Source organism: Bos javanicus, chromosome 21, assembly GCF_032452875.1.
Source record: "Bos javanicus breed banteng chromosome 21, ARS-OSU_banteng_1.0, whole genome shotgun sequence".
In the NCBI taxonomy this organism is placed as follows: domain Eukaryota; kingdom Metazoa; phylum Chordata; class Mammalia; order Artiodactyla; family Bovidae; genus Bos; species Bos javanicus.
Genome location: NC_083888.1, coordinates 56,603,855 through 56,627,387, shown reverse-complemented (window position 1 = coordinate 56,627,387; position 23,533 = coordinate 56,603,855). Strand labels below are relative to the sequence as shown.

The window sequence follows — 23,533 nt, the reverse complement described above, 5'->3', positions numbered from 1 at the left end:
CCAGGCTACCTCCTCCCACCCTGTTGCTGGCATCCACTGACCTCCAGAGCACAGTGTCTCCCCAAGGGCCTCACAGCTCCCTCCCTGTCTGCCTGGGCACCTAACTGAGCGCCTTCAAAATCCTGGCAGCTTATTCCTACTGCGGCCAGTATCTCTGGGAAACCCGCCTTCCAGTCTCCCGGGTTCTTGTGAAACAGGACCGTGCAGCTCCTGTTTTGGGCCAGCTAGTCGTCCCTGGTGAGGAGGCAGGCACTAGCTGGATGGGTCAGGAGGAACCAAGGTGCCCGGGTCTGGGCAAGAAGAGTGAGCGTGTTCTCAGGTTGGATGCTGGGCTCTATGTGGGTGCAGCCCCCTAAGGAATCTTTCAGCAGCAATTCTCAGACTTGGACAGCACACGACTCAAATTTCCATTCCCACCAACCATAGTCCAAGAGGGGTTCCCTTTTCTCCACACCCTCTCTGGCATGTATTGTTTGATTTTTTGAAGATGGCCATTCTGACCAGTGTGAGTTGATACCTCATTGCAGTTTTGATTTGCATTTCTCTAATAATTAGTAATGTTGAGCATCTTTACATGTGCCTCTGTGGCTATCTGTGTGTCTTCTTTGGAGAGATGTATACTTAGGATTAGGATTGACATATATATACTGTGTGTGTGCCCAGTTACTCAGCCATGTCTGACTCTGTGACCTCGGGGACTGTAGCCCATCAGACTCCTCTGTCCATGGGATTTCCCAGGCAAGGATACTGGAGTGGGTTGCCATTTCCTTCTCCAGGGGATCATCCCGACCCAGGGATCAAACCCATGTCTCTTGTGTCTTCTGCATTGGCAGGTGGATGCTTTACCACTGAGCCACCTGGGAAGCCCACGTATCTGTTACCATGTGTAAAATAGATAGCTAGTGAGAATCTGCTACAAAGCCCAGGGAGCTCAGCTCGGTGCTCTGTGATGACCTAGATGGGTGGGATGGGGTGGGAGGGAGGTCCAAGAGGGAGGGGACATACATATACACACAGTTGACTCATTTTGTGGTTTAGCAGAAACTAACACAACATTGTAAAGTGATTATACTCCAATAAAATATTTTTTAATGGACGAAAAAGAGCAAACAACTCGCTGGGGTCTTGCTGAAAAGCAGACTCTGGTTCAGTGGGGCTGGGATGGGGCCTGAGACTTTGCATTTCTCTCAAGCCGATGCTGCCAGCCTGGACCACATTATGGGCTATGAGGCTTTAGGGAGCCCAGGATGCAGTCTCTGCATGTTAGAGCTCACTGCACTGCTTCTGCCTCATGCAGGGGGCTCTGGGCAGAGGTTTCTGCATCCTCCGCCATAAAGAATCTATGTTTAATGTTGTCTGCGGGATCCTCTGTCACTCCCATCAGCATCACCCTTAGGACAGCTATATACTCCCACCCCTACGTCAGCCTTCCTCCATTTCTGTCTTTCTACATTTCACAGGAGCCACTCTGAGATGATACCCCACCTGTTCTTGTTCCTACAGAGCCCCTTTGAACTACACTGGGACCCTCCCCTCCAAGTTCTTAATCTTCTTGTATTATGACCCCTTTCCTGACCCACTAGCCTGGACTCCGAGGCCAGTTGTTTAAACGGCAGATTCTCTTGGCCCCTTGACCTTCCACTGTGTCCACCCAACCACCCCCAGCTCTGGATGAACTCATCTGTGTGTCCTGGGAGCTGGTACAACTCCAAATTCATGCTGGAACCCCACCCAAATTCACAACCCCGAATGTCAGCCAGGCTCTCAGGGTTTATTGGCTTTCCTTTTCCTCCCTGTACTGGGTTGAATAGCGGCCCCCACTTGTGTCCACCCAAAACCTGTGAACATGACTTAATTGGACAGTAGAATCTTTGCAGATGTGATCCAATTAAAACGAGATCATACTGAATTAAGGTGGGCCCTAATTCGGTGGCTGGTATGTCTTTGGACACAGACACACACAGAGGGAAGAACAGCATGTGAAAACACAGGCAGACACTGGAGGGAGGTAGCCACAAGCCAAGGATTCCTGGAACCCCCTGAAGCTGGCAGAGAACAGGGAAGGATTCCTTCCCAGAGCCCCCAGATAAGTACAGTCCTGCCAACACCTTGACCTTGGACTTGTAGCCTCCAGGACCAGAGAATCCATTTCTGTTGTTTTAAGTCACCCCAGTTGGGGTACTTTGGTTATGACAGCCCCGGGAAATGAATACAGTCACCTCAAAGGTCACTCAGTTCAATTCCACCCCCCTCTGCTGCCGTCCCCAGCTGTCGCCTTTCTCCACGAGGCTCCAGCCTCCTGCCAAACATTCTCCCACCCTTCCCTTCCCCTCATTTCATCTTTTCTCAGGACCGATCAGCCAACTAACCAAGCTCTCTTTCATCTTGAAGAAATAAAACATTTTCCTCCTTTCTGAACCCACTTTCTGTTTGGACACTTCTCTCCCCTCCTGTCTCCTCTGAGATTTCACTCCACTATTTGCCCTTCCTGCCTCCCACACTTTCACACTGCTGTCTACGGAGGAAGGTCGGTAGAAGTTCAGGCATGGATGCTATCTCACTGGTAGCAAAGCAGCAGCAGAGGAAGGCTGGCTCTTCACAGCCCTTCTGTTCTGCCATCGAGGAGTATACCACTGCTCCTTAGCCTGCTCACCCCCAAAGCACTTAGCTCCAAAGAAAATCCACCAAGCAAACCATAACTTTACATAAGTTCTAGAATTTGAAGAGGAATCAGAAAACAGTTGGAGACATAGGATATCCCCACTTGGCCTGCCTGGGATCAGAACATTAGTGCATTTGCTATAAAAATTCTGGGCTCCCACTCTGTTCAATCTCACTCACATTGGTGATGTCAGAACAACTTCATTTTTTTTTGGCAACACAGCTAGTGGGATCTCAGTTCCTGCAGTGAAAGCCTGGAATTTTAACCACTAGGGCACCAGGGAGCTCCCATCCACACAGATGCTTCTAGAGGCCTAGAGGAGGTGATCTTGGTAGTGATTCTCTCCATGGATGGAATGTATACCATGCTTTCCAGTCATCACTGTTTCCTCCATGGTGGGACTTGGTGACTACCAGTCCTGAGAGCTATGAACCGTAACGCAGGCAGGGGGATGGGCCCACTTGGCAATGCCGACGGCTGGGGGCCCAAGACACTATTCGTACCTTGTCTCGCCACAATCAAGCTGGCCATGCAGTCGGGGACGCTCGTGCCTGCTGCAAGGAAAGTAATGCCCATGATGACATCGGGGATCCCAAGGGTGTATCCAATAATAGTCACCTGCAGAAGAGGGGGGAAACATCAACTCACAGAGGAGCACCCCTGAAAACCCTGCTTACAACTCAGAGTTTTTAACTTTAAACATAGTACTCCTGCATCCAACAGAAAAATCTGGAATATGGTTTCTTTTTTTAAAACTGTCTTTTGAGTATTCTTTTTTCCAGATTACATGAGTAATCTGGGTTTACTGTTTTAAAAAGAAAAAAAGTCAAATGAAAGTATTAGTAAAAATCACCTACCATTTCTCAAGACCTTCAGACAACCACTATTAACACTTTTTATGAGCCAGTGAGTCTTAGACTTGAAAATGTAGGAAATCCTGTAGTGAGCTATTAAAATAAGACCCGCCAGGACCCACCCCCAGAGTTTCTGATTCAGGAGATCTGGGGTAAAGCCCAGGAATCTGCATTCCTAACAAGTTCCTATTTGGTTGAGACCCTGAGGCTACTGACCTGGGAACCACGTTTGAAAACCCCTGCTTTAGAATATGGGCTTCCCTGACAGCTCAGTTGGTAAAGAATCCTCCTGCAATGTAGGAGACCCTGGTTCAATTCCTGGGTCGGGAAGATCCCCTGGAGAAGGGATAGGCTACCCACTCCAGTATTTTTGGGCTTCCCTTGTGGCTCAGCTGGTAAAGAATCTGCCTACAATGTGAGAGACCTGGGTTTGATCCCTGGGCTTTAGAATATATCCTTGACCTTCTTTTTGGTGTTTGTATTAGAAAAAAATGAAATCAGATTATACTGTCAACACATATTTTGTGACTATATGTTTCACGCAATGATACAATGTGAGTATCTTGCCATCATAAATAATCATCTACAGTCTTATTTTACACCGGTGCGTGGATTCCACTGAATAGCTGTAAAAGTTCCTGTCCATCCATCACCGGTGGATAGGAAATGGCTTGTTTTAGTTCTTAAAATATCACCGTGTGTAACATTTACTGAGCACCTCCTATGTACCAGGTCCTTTCCATGTGTTTCACTTTCACAATCTCATCTGCTCTAGGCACCACCCATTGCTGAGGGAGGCACCGTTATTTTGCCCAAGGAAACGATGGTCAGAAGGGGAGAAGTTACAATGCAGGTGGGCGTCAGGTCGCTGAGCAGCAGAGCAGGGATTCCAAGCCAACTCTTTCTGACTCTAAAGCCTGCACTCCAACCTTGCCATCATGCTTTTTAATTGGATGATAACTGCTTTACAAAGTTGTGTTGGTTTTTGTCATTCAACAATGCAGATCAGCTGTGAGTGTATGTATGTGTGTGTTTTATATATATATACACACACACATACATACATAAGTACATATATATCCTCCCTCTGAAGCATCATGTTGTCTTGTGTGAACATCTCTGGGTTCTCATCTTACTATTATATCCTTAGGAAAAGTTCCAAGAAATAGAATCACTGGATTGAAGGGTATACAGGCTTTTAATGATCTTGAAGCATGGTCACATAACTCCTCTAATAAATGCCTGACACTCAGGAAATGGTGAGCAGCAGCTGAATGGAAAGCCCTAGAAGCACTTGGACAACCTCACTCAAAACACCCCTTACATGGCTCACCTCCCCATCTAGAAAATGTGAACAGCAGGATCTTTCAGGGTTGTTCACATGTCAGCTGATGGCTCCAGTCCCAGCAAATGTTTGGGTAAGCTAGTTTACTTCTCTGAGCCTCAGTTCCCTCATCTGTGAAATGGGCTTTTAAATGAGGATTAAGAGAAAAGATGAGGTGACAGTGCATGGGCTGCATGAGACATCCATAGATGTGTGTTTCCCTTCACTTTCAATTACTCATCTTGCAATCTATGGGGGCACAGAAAATGTGAATGATTAGCCCAGATGAAGTGTGCTTTCCAAGGGCAGAGCTTAGCCCTGGAATGAAGCCAGAGCTTGTGGACTAAAACAATATCCTTCTTAGGACAAAGCTTGCAGATGGGTTTGGAGATGCTCGACCCCCCAAAGACAGTGCTCAGTTCAGCATCGCCAGGAACTGGGCAGTGTGTGTGCTGACTGGCCTGCTCTGGGCTGTGCAAGGAGAAGACTGAGGACACAAAGCCACAGAGCTGATGTATCAGTGCTTAACCCACACTGACCAAGAGGGAGGTCTCCACAAGCACTGGCTGTGGCTGACATGTTCTTAATGGGTGATACCAGATGTCATAAGTATAGGAGCCTGGGTTATCCTGGCAATAATGAAGATGCTTCCTTTGTTTTCCTTTCCTTATATCACTGGACTACCTGGCTAAGAAGCTGGAGGGTGGAAGGACAGAAGGAAGGCTCTATGTGTGTGCACACAATGGCAACCCACTCCAGTATTCTTGCTTGGAGAATTCCATGGGCAGAGGAGCCTGGCAGGCTATAGTCCATGGGGTCACAAAGAGCTGGTCATGACTGAGTGACTAACACTTGAACACACTCCAAGCATTCAGGACCAGAGATGCTACCTGAGTATGGCTTATCCTTGGACTCCAGCCTGGGGCCCTCTGAACTCCTGATGCTGAGGTTTCAGAAAGGGAAGCAGAGCCAAGTCCAGAGCTGGGCTGATGATCCACCTGACTTTGTTGAAGTCACACCTCCTCTTTGGTCCTCAGTCTCCCCAGTTGGGCAAAGGTGCTGCATCAGATGGCTTATTTTTGAGATTCCCTCCCTTGGGATACTGACAATCAAGAATCGTTTTCCCCAAAGCCTTAGGGGTGAGAGATGTGAAGGATGGTGGGCGTAAAAGATGGGCAGGTGAGACTTCAGTGCTCCCTGGCGCCCCCATGAGGAAAGTAAGCGCCTGGCCCCGGGCGTATCTTGCTTTCACAGAAATCAGGCTAACATGGCACTGTTGTCTTTACCACTTTCTACTGTGGAAACCACTCAATTACCCGAAACTGAGGCCAGCTGAAGTCCCAAATCACAGGTAAGAGTGCCGCAGCAAGGTGGTTCCTATGACTCTGGCCAAGCCACTGCCAAGACTCTTTTAAGAAGCAGGAATGGGGTTTGTAAGACAAAGCGAGGGGGATGGGAATGTTATTCAATGTCCTACCTCACAGCTAATTAGTAGAACTGATTTCACAATACTGTTGTTTTCATTAATTAAAAAGAAGAAAAAATTTCACACGTTCATTAATTTGATCTTCCCTAATTCTCACACCCACTCAAATGTCATGAAATACTTTTTTCACTTGCAATATTGTTTGTGGAATGCACTTTAGTAAAAGAAATTGCTGGATCCTTTTATCAAATGTAAGCATGGGCTGGCCTTTAACCCTACTCAGTAGTCATGTAAGGATGTGAGAGTTGGGCCCTAAAGAAGGCTGGGTGCTGAAGAATTGATGCTTTCCAATTGTGGTGTTGGAGAAGACTCTTGAGAGTCTCTTGGACTGGAGGGAGAAAGGACATCAAGGCTGAATATTCATTGGAAGTGCTGATGCTGAAGCTCCAATACTTTGGCCACTCGATGCCAAGAGCTGACTCATTGGAAAAGACCCTGATGCTGGGAAAGACTGAAGGCAAAAGGAGAGGAGGGCAGCAGAGGATGAGATGGTTAGATAGCACCACCAACACAATGGATATGAATTTGAGCAAACTCTGGGAGATAGCAAAGGACAGGGAAGTCTGGAGTGCTAAAGTCCATGGGGGTCAGAAAGAGTTGGACACAGCTCAGTGACTGAACAACAACAACATCTTTGACTGTCATCTTTTTCAGTGGTGGGGGGAATCTGTTAGTAGCTATTTGCAACTTCTTTTCTACATAAGAAAACACACACACACACCTTGGCATCTATGGGGATTTAAACCTCTATCTGAACAAGCTTGGAAGCAGTGTCGGCTGCACGTCATGGTGAACATAGCTGATCTTTACTGTTATGATCAATTTGCTATGTCGCTAGCTCACACCTGATGCCTGAACAGAACCCTTTCCTCTCCCAATAACCTGCAGGCAGTGGCGATCATGTCCATTTCGCAGAGGGGACAACTGTGGCTCATGGAAGCTGAGTCCCCTGTCCAGGTTTCATGGCTCCAGTGGGGAGAACCAGGATTCACAGCCAGTCCCATGTGACCCCACAGCTCTTCTTCTCCCACCAAACTGTTCCTCTTGGGTTAAGAGCCTGTTGCCTGTGTGCCTCTGAGGCTAACACACACCTGTGCCCTGTGTGTTAGGTGGCATCACGTGTTAGGAGGAGAGTGAAATGGCTGCATGGATACTACTGAGGTGTGAGTGGCTTGCAGGTGAACTTCACAATAGAAATGCAGAGGTTCTGTACCCACTTCTCTTGCTGTTCACGGGCTCCTCAGGTGGGTGAAAGGAAGAGGGGGAACCCCACAAGATGATATACAGAGTGAGAAGAAGGGGGCTCCTGTTTGGCCCCACCTAGCCAGTGAAAGGTTTGCCCAGGGAGCAGTCATGTGGGGCCAGAGGGGCTAGGCCAAAGCCTCTCTTCCTGGAGATTCTAAGAGCAAACTGAGAGGCCATTCAGGGGAGTGGTTGAGATCCTAGACTCTGGGGATCAATACCCGGGTTCTAATCCCAACTCTAGAATTCAGTAATTGTGTAACTAGTTGTGCAGTAGTTGTTAACTGCCTAACTAACCGGACAAATGACTCACTCTCTAGGCCTCAGGTTCCTCATCTGTGAAATGGGCACAATAAAACTGCTTACCCCATTGGGTTGCTGTGAGGACTAGAACAGTTTACCTAAAGTTTATATCTGTGCCTGGACATAGGAAGGGGGGACGAACATCCCTGGGCAGGGGCTATGGAAAGGGCCGCCTGGTGTTTGTCTCCCTCCGACTCCAGTCTCCATCACATTCCTCTATGGATGCTGAAAAGGAAGGGGGCCTAGTGATTAGCCCTCCAGAGCTCTTTCTAGAGAGTGTCTGCCATCTCTGCCACATTCCTCTTCCCATCACACCAGGGTGGCATGTCCCAGGCTGTCCATGTGAAGGTAACCTTCCCTCCCATGGACACTGTGGACCATGCTGTGTCTACCTGGGCATCCCCGATACACAGCACAGCTTCAAATGACTCTGCTGAAACCCCTTCCTGCTGAGAAATAAGCCAAGGTCTTTCAAGGTAGGGGAGTTGCTGAAGGTGATCCAGCAGTGCCTGCAGTCACTCTTGATCCTAGCTTTCCCACCTCCGGCAGGTGCCGGGCAGGGGCTGTCCGCACGGTCCACCCCCTCTCCCGCCACTCACCAGCCACACCATCAAGTAGGAGAAGACAGCGATCCACAGCGTGGCGATGACGAAGGTGAGCATGAAGAACTTCTCCCAGCGGGGCTTGCTGCAGTTGGGGATGGTGATGCACAGGAGGAAGATGAGCGGCCAGGTGAACACCCACTTGACTTTGTCCCCTCTTGCCTCTGCAGAGGGGTGGGGTGGAGCCAGAAGGGGGAGAAACACTAGGTTACACACCACCAGTCTACCTGCAGGTTTACTTTCCATGCCAAACAAGAAAATGCTACGAATATGACTCCCAGCAACGGACTCCACAGAACGCCACGCCTCCCGATTGTCAACCTGGAAGTGATCGCAGCAAAACGGTTGAGTGCTTGTTGACTGAATAACCACTGTCAGTCCAAATCCTTCATTTGACAGGGTGAGGAAAATGAGACCCAGAGCTGGAACAAATTTGTACAGGGCAGCTGGAATGGGATGTTGAGTATGAATAGGCTTTGGAGTCAAACGTGCGTTGGAATTCAAATGACCTTGAGCAATCCCCTCAACTCCACTTCCTCCTCTGATAATAACAGATGTAAGTGACAACCCAATAGTTGATGCAGGGAATATTTGCTACGTGAAGCAGGCATAATGCTAAGCATTTTGCATTTTAGTAGTTTTCTTCATCTGTTAAAAGGAAACAATGCCTCTTTCTTGGCTGTTGCAAAAATGACATGATACAATGTATATAAAACAGCCAGCACAAAGAACTTGGCCAAGAAGGTGCTCTAGAAATCTCAGCTCATTTGCTCCAAGGTCATAAACTCCACCAGTGGCAGATGCAAGACTAAAATGTGGTGTTCTATTGACAGGTATGACCTCACTGACCCCTAGCAAGGGAATCCACAAACAATTTAACTGAGGAGAAGTGGCCACTGAGTACAAGCATAGTGTAATTATCCTTAATAGGTGGCTTATCCTTAATAAGCCACTGGGTATTTTGAGCACATGCACGCTCAAAGCAGGCTTGTGGGTAATGCCAAAGATTTGGTGGAGGAAGGACCTCTGAAAATTCTCTCCTCCATAAAAGCAATGCAAACATTAGCAAAAATGGTCTGAGTCAACTTGTTTTAGAACTCTGGAAATTAACCAAAGCCTTGTAGCCATCCAGGGAGTGTTTATTTAAGAAAATAATCTGGGTAAAATTAAGAACAGTGAACTTCATAGAGTTTTAACTTGCCTTGTTTTCATTTTCTTTCATCAGCTTTGGAGCAGTCTTGAAAAACCAGGAGCCTGGCATCCACCAGAGGGGGAAGGACAGGATTAGAGTTCCTTCCAAGTCTGTTCCCAGAGGACTAGCATTATCTGACCTGTCTGCTGGCTTCCTGGAAGACCCTGCTTTCAAGGTGTCTTTATTTTACCTGAATCAGAGCTCACCCAGAATGAATAGCCTTTTCCTTGAGGGCATTTGTTGAAAACAATCAGAGACAATTGTTGAAAACTGTGCTGCCTGCAGTGGCGGAAAACAGCTGGACAAACAATAGGTTAATAAAAAAGCTTAAAAGGAAAAGCTGGGAATGAGATATCCCTAGAGGACTTGGAAAAGCTCCCAGGTAGTTCTAGGAATACGAAAGTTCATAACAGGCGTAGGGCTGTTCCCAGGGTTATCTGCATTTTTAGGAAAGACTTGGCTTCCCAGATGGCTCAGTGGTAAAGACTCTGCCTGCCCATGTAGGAGCCACAGGAGATGCGGATTTGATTCTGAGTCTGGAAGATCCTTTGGAGGAGGAAATCCACTCCAGTATTCTTGCCAGGATAATCCCATGGTCAGAGGAGTCTGGTAGGCCCCAGTCCATGTAGTCGTAAAGAGTTAGACAGGACTGGGCAGCTGAGCATGCAGGAAAGACTTGAGAACACCTTAATCTTTCACTTCTGCCTAACATTGAGACTCTGAGAAAACAAGAAGTAAAGGCTAAGGTGGAGTTGTAAACTGCCTGAGTGTTAAAGGCGTGCCCCCAAACACACACAGAACCCAGCAAAGAGAAGGAGACTTGTTTTGAGCCAGGCATCTAAAGAAATCTCTGTAATCATTAGCAGATATTTCAGGGGTCACACAACAAACAATATAGATTTTACAGAATTAGAAAAGTCACCAAACAAACAACAACAACAACAATAGTAAAGCAACAACAAACAGCCATGGGAATGGGAAGGAACCTGATTTCTTATTATTACTTCATAATAATATTTTTATTATAAATATTATATTATATTTATAAATATTATAAATATTATAAATATTAATAAAATTAAAATACATTATTTTAAATGTGCATTTTTATCAACAACAAATTATGAGACATGCAAAGAAACAAGATAATACAGCCCGTACACATGAAAACAGCAGCTAATAGAAAGTATCTCTGACATTGGATTTACTAGACAAAGGCTTTAAATCAGCTGTATTTAAAAATCGCTGATTTAAACTGTGCACAAAGAAGTTTTAAATATGTCTTAAAAATAAATGAGAAGTACAGGAATGATTTCTTATCAGAGAATATCATCAGAGAAGTAAAAACTATAAAAAGAACCAACAGAAAGTTGAGAGGGGTTGAGAGGTACAATAACTTAAATGAAAATTTCACTAGAGGGGCTCAACAGCAAATCTGTGCAGAAAGAAGAAAAATATCAATGACCTCAGAGACAGGTGAACTGAGATCTAGTCTCAGGAACAAAAACAGAGTAAAGAAAAATGAACTGTGTCTCAGAGACCTGTGGCACAGCATCAAACATGCCAATGTGTGCATATGAGAATATAAAAAAAAAGAGGAGAGAGAAAAGCGGGTAGGAAGAATACTTGAAGAACTCATGCTCAAAAACTTTGCATATCTGATGAAAAACATTCAAGAAGAAGACACCTTCTCAAGTTCACATGGAACATTCTGTAGGGTAGACCATATGTTAGGTCATAAAACAGGCATCAATACCTTTAAGTTCAGTTCAGTCACTCAGTCATGTCCGACTCTTTGTGACGCAGCACGCCAGGCCTCCCTGTCCATCACCAACTCCCAGAGTTTACCCAAACTCATGTCCATCTAGTTGGTGATGCCATCCAGCCAACTCATCCTCTGTCGTCCCCTTCTCCTTCTGCCCCCAGTCCCTCCCAGCATCAGGGTCTTTTCCAATGAGTCAACTCTTTGCATGAGGTGGCCAAAGTACTGGAGTTTCAGCTTAAGCATCAGTCCTTTCAATGAACACCCAGGACTCATCTCCTTTAGGATGGACTGGTTGGATCTCCTTGCAGTCCAAGGGACTCTCAAGCATCTTCTCCAATACCACAGTTCAAAAGCATCAATTCTTCGGCGCTCAGCTTTCTTCACAGTCCAACTCTCACATCCATACATGACCACTGGAAAAACCATAGCCTTGACTAGATGGACCTTTGTTGACAAAGTAATGTCTCTGCTTTTGAATATGCTATCTAGGTTGGTCATAACTGTCCTTCCAAGAAGGAAGCCTCTTTTAATTTCATGGCTGCAATCACTATCTGCAGTGATTTTGGAGCCAAAAAAAGTAAAGTCTGACACTGTTTCCACTGTTTCCCCATCTATTTGCCATGAAGTGATGGGACCAGTTGCCATGATCTTTGTTTTCTGAATGTTGAGCTTTAAGCCAACTTTTTCACTCTCCTCTTTCACTTTCATCAAGAGGCTTTTTAGTTCCTCTTCACTTTCTGCCATAAGGGTGGTGTCATCTGCATATCTGAGGTGATTGATATTTCTCCCAGCAATCTTGATTCCAGCTTGTGCTTCTTCCAGCCCAGCGTTTCTCATGATGTACTCTGCATAGAAGTTAAATAAGCAGGGTGACAATATACAGCCTTGGCATACTCCTTTTCCTATTTGGAACCAGTCTGTTGTTCCATGTCCAGTTCTAACTGTTGCTTCCTGACCTGCATACAGATTTCTCAAGAGGCAGGTCAGGTTGGTATTCCCATCTCTTTCAGAATTTTCCACAGTTTATTGTGATCCACACAGTCAAAGGCGTAGAAGGATTTAAATCATGTAAAGTTTATTCTACAACCTTTCCACATTGGAAAGAAATTAGAAATTAATAACAGAAGGAAAACTGGAACATTTACAGATACGTAAATATTAAATAACACACTCCTAAACGACCAATGGTTCAAAGAAGAAATAATAAGGGAAATTAGAAAATACTTTGAGATGAATGAAAATGAAAAGAGAACATACCAAAACATATGGAATGCAGTGAAATCAGTGCTTAGAGATTTATAGCTATAAATTCCTATATTAAAAAGGAGGAAAGGACACAAATCAGTGACCTAACTTTACAACTTAAGAAACAAAAAACAGGCAATTAAGTCCAAAAAAAGAAGAAAGGAAATAATCAAGATTGAAGCAGAAGTATGTGAAATAGGAAAAAAATCCCAGAACCAATTAAATGAAAAATTGGTTCTTAAAAAGATAACAAAATTGACAAATCTTTAGATAGAGTGACCAAGAAAAAAAGAGAGAAGACTCAAATGACTAAAATCAGGAATTAAAGAAGGATTCCACCATGAATCTTACAGAAATAAAAAGAATTATTAAGGAACACTATGAATAACTGTGTGCCAAAAAACTAGGTAACCTCGGTGAAACAGAAAAAACATTCCACAAAGACAGAAACAAACTGACTCAAAAAGAAAGAGAAAACCTCAAGAGACACATAGCAAGAAACTGAAATAGTAATCAGAAAACTTCCCTTAAGGTAAAGCCAGGACCAGATGGTTTCATGGGTATTTCCACCAAGTGTTTAAAGAAGAATTAGCATGAATCCTTTGCAAAGTTTTCCAAAAGATCAAGAAGGAGAGAACACTTCCCAATTTGCTCTATGAAGCCAGTAGTACCCTGATACCAAAGCCAGACATTAAGAGAAAACAAAACTACATACCAATATCCCTTATGAATATAGATGCAAAAATTCTTAACATTCTGGCAAACTGAATCCAGCAACACATAAAAAGAATTATACACCAGTACCAAGTAGAATTTATCCCAGGAAGGTAAGGTTGGTTTGACATATGAAATTCAATCATAAACCACATTAACAGAATAATGAACGAAAAAGCACAATCCTCTCAATTGATACAAAATCCAACACTCTTTTATGATAAAACACTTAGCAAACTAGGAATAGAAAAGAATTTCCTTAGCTTGATAAAGGGCACCCACAAACACCCGACACTTCACATCACATTTAATGGTGAAAGGCTGAAAACCTTCAACAAGATGAGGATGTCTGCTCTTAGAACTTCTATTCAACACTATTTTGGAAGTTTGAGGCAGGAACAGTAGGCAATTCCTCAATACGTCCCACAAAAATCTGTACTCAAATATATATAGCAGCATTTTTTCATAGCAGCCCCAAAGAGGAAACAACCCAAATAACCATGAGGTTACAAATGGATAAACAAAATGTAGCATTTTTTTAAATAAAATAACAAATAATAAAATAACAAAATAAACAAAATCAATGGAATGTTTTTCATGCATAAGAAGGAATGAAGCATTGATACTACATTGCATGGATGAACCTATAAGACACTGTATGAAATGAAAAAAGCTAGGACTTCCTTGGTGGTACAGTGGATAGGAATCTGTCTGCCAGTGCAGGGCCTGTGCAGCAGGGAAGACCCAGTATAGCCAAAAATAAATAAACAATCAAAAAATTATATGGTGGTGATGTTGCACAACTTTGTGAACATACTAAAAAAACATTGACTTGTATACTTTGTAAGTATGAATTTTACGGTTGATAAATTATAGCTCAATAAAAAAGAAATTGCAAAGTAGGCTGGCAATAGCAGTTTTAGCTCTGAACACCTGTGCTTGAATCTTCCTAAGTCACTAAAATCGTATTTGCTAAGAAAAAACATCCAGTCTGTTTATGAATCAAGAAAATACGGTTAGCTAGAAATCAGCAAATTCATTCTAGATGCTACACCTAGAAAAACATCTATCCTCCCAGATCTTCCTCTACATACACCTTTCTGTATTTTGTAATCCTTGCACAAACAGAAGAAAGCTTTCCTGATTAGTTTGTCCAAAATTTCAACTCACATCCCAACTCATCCAGGCTGCCAGAGAAGGAGGGCATCCCCATAAATGACCTAAAACCCTGCATATAAGGGAAGGATTTACTTTGGGGAATCGTAAACCTGGCCACTTACAGGCTTACGAGTGTCTTTGCAGGTACGTATACATGCCACAGCGGAAGGATAATGTCTCATTTTCACAGGCACCGAATTGCATCTGATGTCAGTTTGCCTAGTATGGATTTCACATCTGGTTTGGACATCTGATCTGGCCCCACTCAGCTAGCAGGCCTCAAGGCCCACAATTGTTTACTAAGAGACAATGCTCCATTTGACCTGTTCTATGGCCTTTTTTCAACTGTTGGATGAGACCCATTAGTGGATGGGATTGTGAAATCAATTAAGTGGGTGGCATCTAGTATTCCCCTAAAAAGAAAAAGTATTATAGCTACGGTATATAGTGAGTTAAATATTACTCTGAAGACTTCTGTTCCTTTTTATAGATATCCATGCATATGTGTGTGTGTGTGCGTGAGTGTGTGCACAAGATAATTATTACTGTGGGTCATGGTCCAAGTGTGGAAAACATTCACAGTGATCATGCTGTGCCCCTTCCCCCCACCCCCATCTTCCTCTGGCCTTCAGCGTCTACATTGTTTAATCAGGTACTGTAAGACACCAAACACAGAAATGATTGCTGTGGTTTCCAGGAGCGAATGCAAGGCAGGGTGAGCAGGCTTAGGATTGGCTCGCTTGAACAATCTCAGGAGGTTCTTGGGGGACAGGGCTGTCTCCAGTTATCTGGTACTTGACCATGGGTGATTAGGGTAAGGGAATAGAGCCTCCTGCAGTGAGAGAGCCAGACGGGACCCTGGTTGATCAGCACCAGGGAACAGAGCCTCCTGGCGTGTGACAGCCAGATGGAGGCCGGTGATTCAGAATACTGGGCTCAGGCTTGGTTAGTCTGCAAATGAAAAGTGTAGTTCTGGATGGGTAGTTTGCTATCTCTAAGAACTGGCTAGCCGGAGCAATGCTAGGTTGTGCTGGGCATTTATTGTACTTGCCTGCCCAGCATCCATTCCCCCTTACTGGTAACAGCAAGCTAATTTTTTTTTAGGGAACTGACCCTTCACGCCACGTCATTCACATGGTTTGGAGGGCCGACTCTACTTCCTAGCTCTATGGGTGGGGTGTGCGAGTCAAGCTTGGCTAACCGTGCATTCCATAAACACTTAGTGTGTTCATTCTCTGTGCTGGCACTATTCTGGGTTCTGAGAATCTACCAGGGCACAAGTCAACAACCCTTGCCGCTGAGTGGCTTACACAGGTTTGGGCTTGAGTGGATAACCCCTTTAGAGACCTATGTGTGGATTTTGCTGAGAATCACTGTCTATAATATCCATTATCCCTTCCTCCTTGTTAACAGAACCTTATTTTGCTTTGGACAGTAGGTTCACAGCTAAAACCCTTAATTTCCTAGGCTTCCTGGCAGGAAGGAGTGGCCACGGAACAGTTCTGGACTATGAGATGTAAGTAGATGTCTATGTGGTGGGGTTTCCAGAAATGTGACTATCTTCCTGATAAGAAGAGACGGTTTATGGACACACCTCTTGTCCTTTGTCCTTCCTCCTTGTTCCTGCCTGGAACATGAACATACAAGCCACAGGAGCCACTTGGCAAACTTGAAGACAAAAGTCACCTGCTAAGGAGGGAGGAACGGAAATGGAACACCAATGGTATAACAGAGTACAAGACTCCCTAATCGCAGGACTTACTATGTGATTGAAAATAAACCCCTTGAGGTGAAGTCTTTGTTACTTAAGTTTTCTGCTACATGCAGCCCAACGCAATCCTCAGTCAGCCAGAGGCACCACTTGTATGTACACTGGGTTAACCCAGTGGGATATAAGCCTAGACAGCTGGTGGTCATCTTGGCCAGCTACCTGAGGATGAAGCTGGTGCAGGGGAAAGCCTTGCTGAGAGATGGACAGGGTCTTGCAGCCACTTGAGCCCAGTGTCAAGCTTTGCCTGAAGGTAGATTCTCCCAATGAATCTGCCGCTGTGGGTCCTTTGGCTTAAACCAACCTGAGTTGGATTTCTGTAACATCAAGCCTAGACTAATTTATGGGGCAAAATGATAAGAGTTTGGGGGTCTACAGGGTGACAGTGTTTATCCTGAGGGACACTCGTCTGACAATGAGTCCCTCCCTACCACCACCAGCTGCCATCCTTCAAGTGCAATGTCGAGGGTATCTGAGAGACACTCACTGTGGACTCTGATGTGCAAACATAAGCAAGAGAAAGAAGAGCTGCTGGTGTTTCTTTCCCTCTTAGATTTCTTTTTTGAAGCAGGAAATCACAATTATGTGAAAAAAAATCTTTACAAATGAACTCTAACAAAACAGATGGCTAATCATACTGGTGCAAAAAATTAAGAACAGATGCAGTTGCTAATGAAAAACTTCAAACAAAATAATGTGGACAATTAACTACCTAGAGTGGTTAACTTGTGGTATGAGGGGGTGTGTGCTACTGGATGAAGTATTCATGGGCGGTAAACCAGGAGTCTTTACACGAAAGCATAGGTCTAAGACCAGTGGTTCTCAAACTGCAGTATAAATCAGAATCCCCTGGAGCTAATGATTGGGCAGTTTTGGAGTTGGCGGGCGAGGTGGTTCACGAATTTGCATTTGTAACAAGTTCCCTGGTGCTACTTATGCTGCTTATCCAGCTTGAGAAACACCATTCTAGATTGACTCGATTTAAAAACTGAGATAATAAAGATATAAAATTCACCACTTTTAAAGTGTATGATTAGGTGGTTTTAGTATATTAGAAAGTGAAAGTGAAGTCGCTCAGTCGTGTCCGACTCTTTGCGACCCCATGGACTGTTTGTAGCCTACCAGGCTCCTCCATCCATGAGATTTTCCAGGCAAGAATACTGGAGTGGGTTGCCATTTCCTTCAGGCTATATAATTTTAGAAGATTTTCAGGATCCTGAAAAAAAAACCCCTCCCTATTACCAATATTCCCCATTTCTCTTCCTCTCAAGCTCTATGAGTGATCTACCCTCTCTCTGTAGATTTGCCTATTCTGGACATCCTATATACCTGGAATCATAGTATGTGGCCTTTCATGCCCAGCTTCTCTCACTTAGCAGAATGTTTTCAAAGTTCATCCATGTTGTAGCATAAACAGTGTCTCATTCCCTTTTATGGCCAAATAACATTCCATTATATGAATATATTATATTTTGTTTAACCTGTTAATCACTTGGATATTTGGATTATTTCTACTTTTAAGCTACTATGAATAATGCTCTTATGAATATGTATGTACAAGTTTTTCTGTGGACATATGTTTTCATTTCTCTTGCATATGTAACTAGGAGTTATAACTAGAACTGATGCGCCGCACAGCATGGTGCAGTATGGACATGAGTTTGAGCAAACTCTGGGGGGACAGGGAAGCCTGGCGTGCTGCAGTCCACTGGGTCGCCAAGAGTTAGGACACAGCTGAGTGACCGAACAACAACAATGGTGACTTCACATTTAAGCCTTCCAGCCTGGTTTCCAAGATGCTGCACCATTTTACATTCCCATCAGCAGTATATGAGGTTTCCAATATACCCACATCCTTGCCAACACATTAGTGTTGTCTCTCTTAACTATAGCCATTCTACTGAGTGGTGAGTGGTATCACACCGTGGTTTTGATTTGCATTCCCCTGATGACTAATAATGGTGAGTATCTGTCATGGATTTATTGGCTATTTATAAATCTTGGGAGAACTGTTGACTCAGATCTTTTGCCCATTTTAAAGGCTGGGTTGTCTTTTTACTGTTGAGTTCTGAGAGTTCTATAGTTCTATATATAGAACTATATATTTCTGATACTAGATCCCTATCAGAAATATAATTTACAAATATTTTCTCCCATTCCAGGAGTTTTTCAACTTACTTCATAGATCCCATAAATCCCATAAGGTTTTAATTCTGATGAAGTCTGTTTTTTAATTTTCATTTTTTTTTGCTACTTCTGCTATTGACATATATAAGAAACCATGGTCACAAATAACGTACACCTATGTTTTCTAAGAGTTTCATATTTTTAGCTACTACGTTTAAGTCTGTCTCATATTAAGTTTCATATGTGGTGTGAATTAAGGGTCCAACTTCTTTTTTAAAAAAATATGGCTATCTAGCTTTCCTAGCACCATTTATTGAGAAGACTATTCCTTCCCCCATTGAATTATTTTGGCACCCTTACCAAGAATTATTGATCTTTAAGTTCTTTTTCTTTTAATGCTCAGTTGTGTCCAACTCTTTGTGACCCCATGACTGTAACCTGCCAGGCTCCTCTGTCCATGGGATATTTTAAGCAAGAATACCAGAGTGGATTGCCATTTCCTCCTCCAGGGGATCTTCCTGACTCAGGGTTTGAACACATGTCTCCTGCATCTCCTGCAATGTCTGGGCATATTTCTGGACTCCCAGTTCTAGTTCATTGAGCTCTATTTCTATCCCATGCCACTATCAGGCAGTCTTGATGATTATTTCTTTGTAATAAGTTTTGAAGTCAGGAAGTCTTTCAATTTTGTTCAAGATTGTTTTGGCTATTCTGGGTCCCCTGTATTTCCATGGGAATTTTAGGATCAGCTTGTCAATTTCTGCAAAAAGAAAAAAACAAACAACCCCCCCCCCAAATCTAGCATGGATTTTCACAATGATTGCATGAAATCTATAGATCAATTTGAGGACTATTACCACCTTAAAAATTTTAAATCTTTCAAGCATAAACTTAGGATGTTTTTCCATTTATTTAGATCTCCTTTCATTTCTTTCAATAATGTTTTATAGTGTTCAGTGTACAAGTCTTGTTCTATTTTTGTTAAATTTATCCCTAAGTACTTCATTGCTTTTTGATTGCATTATAAATGAAGTTTCTTACATTCATTTTTCATATTGTTAATGGATAGAAATAGAGCTGAATTTTGTATATTGACTTTGAAGCCTGCAAGTTTATTAATTCTAACGGTTGTTTTTTGTTTTTTGGTAGATTCCCTAGGATTTTCTGTATATAAGATCATGTCATCTATGAACACACTTTTACTTCCTCCTTTCCAAATTGAATGCTTTTTGTTTTTTTCTTGCCTATTTACCCTGGATAGAACCTCCAGCACAAAGCTGAATAGAAGAGGTAAGAGCTGTCTTGTTTCTAATCTTAGGGGGAAGGTTTTCCGTCTTTCACCACTAAATATGACATTAATTTGGGGGTGTTTGTAGATGCCCTTTATCAGATTGAGGAAATTCACGCTATTCCTAGATTGTTTTTCCCCCGTTAAGAAAGGGTGTTGGATTTTGACCAATGCTTTTTCCATGTCTGTTGAGATGATTGTGCAATTTTTGGCCTTTATTCTAATAATACAGCGTGTCTTATTGTTTTTCACATGTTGAACCAACCTTGCATTCCCGAGATAAATCTCACTTGGTTAACTGTTTATAAAGAGGAAAACCAAGTCCCATGAAGGTTAATGAACTGCCTAAACCTCACAGAAAGTTAGTGGCAGAGCCACAAACAGACCCTGCATGCCCGGCCGGTGACCTCTGAGCTGGTCCTTGTGGGGAGGTAAGGGGATGCAGTCGAGGGTGGAGCATTGTCAGGGATGGGTTAACGAACAGTCCTGTCACCATTATTCAACATTTGTGTTGTGTCTCACACATTTTGGAGGTGGTTTTCACAAACACTATTTTTCATATCAACTTGGGGGAGATATTCTCCCCACTTCACAGGTAAGGTTTGGTGTTCAGTGACTTAAACCTCACAAGCTCAGAGGCAGTACCAGGACTTGAATGCAGGTCTTTAGAGCCTAAATCTTGAGTCCTCTGTGCTATACTACTTGCCTGTTCTCTGAGTCCCATGATTTCAAAGCCTGTAAAAGTCCTTTTGCTGCCCACTGGTGGACAGCGTCATCAACTGTCAGATTAGAGCCTTACACTTTTAGCTCATGGCTGTGATCTAAACAGAAAAATCCTCTTAAGTAGGGGAACCATTAAAGTTTTCTTATTCCTTGGGGATGAATGAATCTTACCATCAATTTTTAGTTACTTCTAATACATTTTTGTTTTATCCTTAGGCTTACCATTAAACTGATTGCTCTCTGAGGGGCACAGAAACTTCACAGTTAATGATAGTTAGATTGCCAGGTTCAAACCCAAGCTCCGGCATATTCTACCTCTGTGACCTTGGAAAAGTGTTTAGCCTCTGGGCATCTCAGTTTCCTAAACTGTGAAATGGGGATAACAACAGCTCTTACCACACAGTGCTATTGTGAGACTAAAATGAGCCAACACATGAGATGCATTTAGCCCACACTTGGTGCAGAGTATGCACTAAATTTTAGCTTTTGTTGATAATAATGGTTAATTAAGTTCCACTTACTGAGTACCTACCACTGTCAAGCACAGGGTTGGGTGCTTTTATGGAAACTAAAACAGGTTTAAGACCCTGATGCTGGGAAAGATTGAAGGCGGGAGGAGAAGGGGACAACAGAGGATGAGATGGTTGGATGGCATCACCAACTCAATGAACATGAGTTTGAGTAAACTCTGGGAGTTGGTGATAGACAGGGAGGCCTGGCGTGCTGCAGTCTATGGGGTCGCAAAGAGACACAACTGAGCGACTGAACTGAACTGAAAACAGGTTTCAAGAAGTAAGCTGTCTAGCCCAAGGTCACATAGCTAGGAAGTGGCAGACTAATACCAAAGCCTCTGAATGACACCATGTTGAATGCTGGTTTTGAGCCTAAGGGGACTAGAGAAACAAGGGGGGGGACCCTGTGGGAAGTAGATAAGATCAGGGTTGTAATTAAGCTAAGCTGCCAAGCTGAGGTTTGGGAGGAAGGGGAAGACAGAAGGGGAGCGTGTGAGAGAAAACAAGAGGCTTCAGTGAGGTCAGAGGCAGGACCTGCTGGGGGCTGACATGGAGACGTGGGCAGTCAGGCCTGAGTGCACAGGGACCAAAGGCCCAGTAAGAGACGCCCTGGCAGCTCACTGTAGAGCCTGGAGAGCTTGTGGGGGGCTGTGAAAGGCCGTCCCCAGGGAGGCAGCCTTGGCTTGGTCTCCCGCTCTCACAGCAGTCAGGTGCCATGGTTCAGCCTCTGGGACCCTGTTCATGCTTCCCCAAGAAGTGTTCCTCCTCTTGGAAAAGGGGGAGAGAACCAGACATGCAGTCCAGGACCCCCTGGTCAACACAGAAGCCAGGCTCAGAGTTCCCTCAGCGGGCGCAGACCCCAGAGACCCTTACCCCAGCTCTGCATCCATGTCCACAGCCCCCACCAAGTCAAGCTTCTGGACTGGATGTCAGTGGGTCCCAGAGCTGAGGTCAGTGAGTCGCCTCTCTTATCCTATTGATGACCTCAAGCTACGGCCAGCTCTGCACTCCACCACAGGAACCTCAAGGCTTGTGGCCAGTGAGCTGTTCTGTCCTCTGTCACTCGTGACTGTGTGGCAGTGGGTGGATCTTCAACCTCTCTGAGCCACCCCGTCCTCAGCTGTGACGTGGTAACTTCCCCCGTCTCACCCACCCCGGGGATCTACGAGGAAACAAAAGAAAGGCAAGAAGTATGAAGCTGACCATCCTGCCTCTGAAGGTTGCACCCTGAGTCTGGAGGCCCTGGAGAGTGAAATAAGAGTCAGGAACGCTTGACGGGCCCAACGGCAGGCCCTCTCACCTTAAACATCCAGCAAACATCCAGGGCAGGCCTGTGGGCTCCCAGTGCTTACAAACCACATAGACCCAGCAGCTGGCCGCCTCCTCTCCTTCCTTCCTGCTGCCCTGTATTCCAGAGCACACACTCCAGCCTGGCAGAGTGCCCTCCTGGCCAAAGTCAACACTGGAACAAGGCCGAGGACAGCCCTCAGGGGTCAGGCAGACCTGGGGTACCAGCCCTGCCCGAGGCCCTTATTAACCTGTGTGCAGTTACCTGGGAAATGGGGACCACACCAGACACGCAAGCAGGGCTGTGTGCAGACTCTAAGCACCAAATAATAAGGTGTGTGTGGCCCAAGCTCCATGAAGAACGTGTCTGCCAAGCCATAGGTCAGGGCTCAGCCCCCTCCTCTGCGTCACTATGCAACTGGAAGCCACATGAGCCCCTCACCAGGTCTGCTCTGGTCTAAGTCATCAGTAAAGATTAGTTTCACTGCTTTTTTCCAGGCATCCCTGCAGCTCCCATGGGAGTGGACATGCTGAGCTGGGCCTCAGCAGCCCCCATGCCAACCTCCTCCTAGGGTGTCCATAGAGCACTTCCCAGACTCCCTTGCAATTGAAGTTCTAGACTCAAATTGGGCTCCTTATTTTGAAAAACAGACTGAGGAGGGGCTGGGCCACCTTTCTGCTGCTTTTGAAGCACTGCTGTGAAACAGGCCTCTGGGGATTCTGTTTTGGCTACAGCGGCGCATTCCTGCCCAGGAGCTAGCTGAATGGGCACCAGGGATGCCTTCTCAGGCCTGACCAGCATCCCGGTGGCGGCTGCTGGTGGCAGCCTAGCTGTGGCAGTGGCCTCCTGGTCCCTGGGTCGTGACTGACAGTGAGTTTTTGAATATTTCAGCACATCCCAGTTCCCCACCTCCTCAATTCTGGGAGAGGTGGTGGCAGCCGGTTCAGCGGGAGTCATTGCTGGTACCCAGCCTGGAGTGTCCTTCCCACCACTGCGTAAGGGACCCACCTACTAGGTCTATCAATTCTATTCCTCCCACATCAGCGATCAGCATCCATCATCTCCTGATAACGCCCGAGGCACCAGTCATAGACCTACAAGGGGTGAGGGCGCGTGTGCTCAGCATCTCTTCTCTCCAAACAGCCCTCCCAGGGGCCACCAAAGCCACGCTGGCCAGCATGGCTACTGACTAGGGGTGGGCCCCTGACCTCTGGGCTGATAGCATTCTCCCCTTTAGGACTCTGCAATTCAGACGCAACCCTAGGCAACCAACTGAGGGA

The 23,533-nt window shown here is 44.9% G+C and overlaps 1 protein-coding gene across 2 annotated transcripts in view; it reads right to left on the bottom strand.

The window, feature by feature from the left end:
* SLC24A4 (solute carrier family 24 member 4) overlaps positions 1–23,533 on the bottom strand; it is a 195,018-nt gene that overhangs the window by 10,516 nt on the left and 160,969 nt on the right. For both annotated transcript variants that reach the window (XM_061395136.1, XM_061395137.1), the window contains exons 13-14: positions 8,471–8,637; positions 3,166–3,280 (exon numbers count right to left, since the gene is read on the bottom strand). In XM_061395136.1, coding sequence (XP_061251120.1) covers positions 3,166–3,280; positions 8,471–8,637 — 282 coding nt within the window. The remainder of the gene's footprint in view (positions 1–3,165; positions 3,281–8,470; positions 8,638–23,533) is intronic.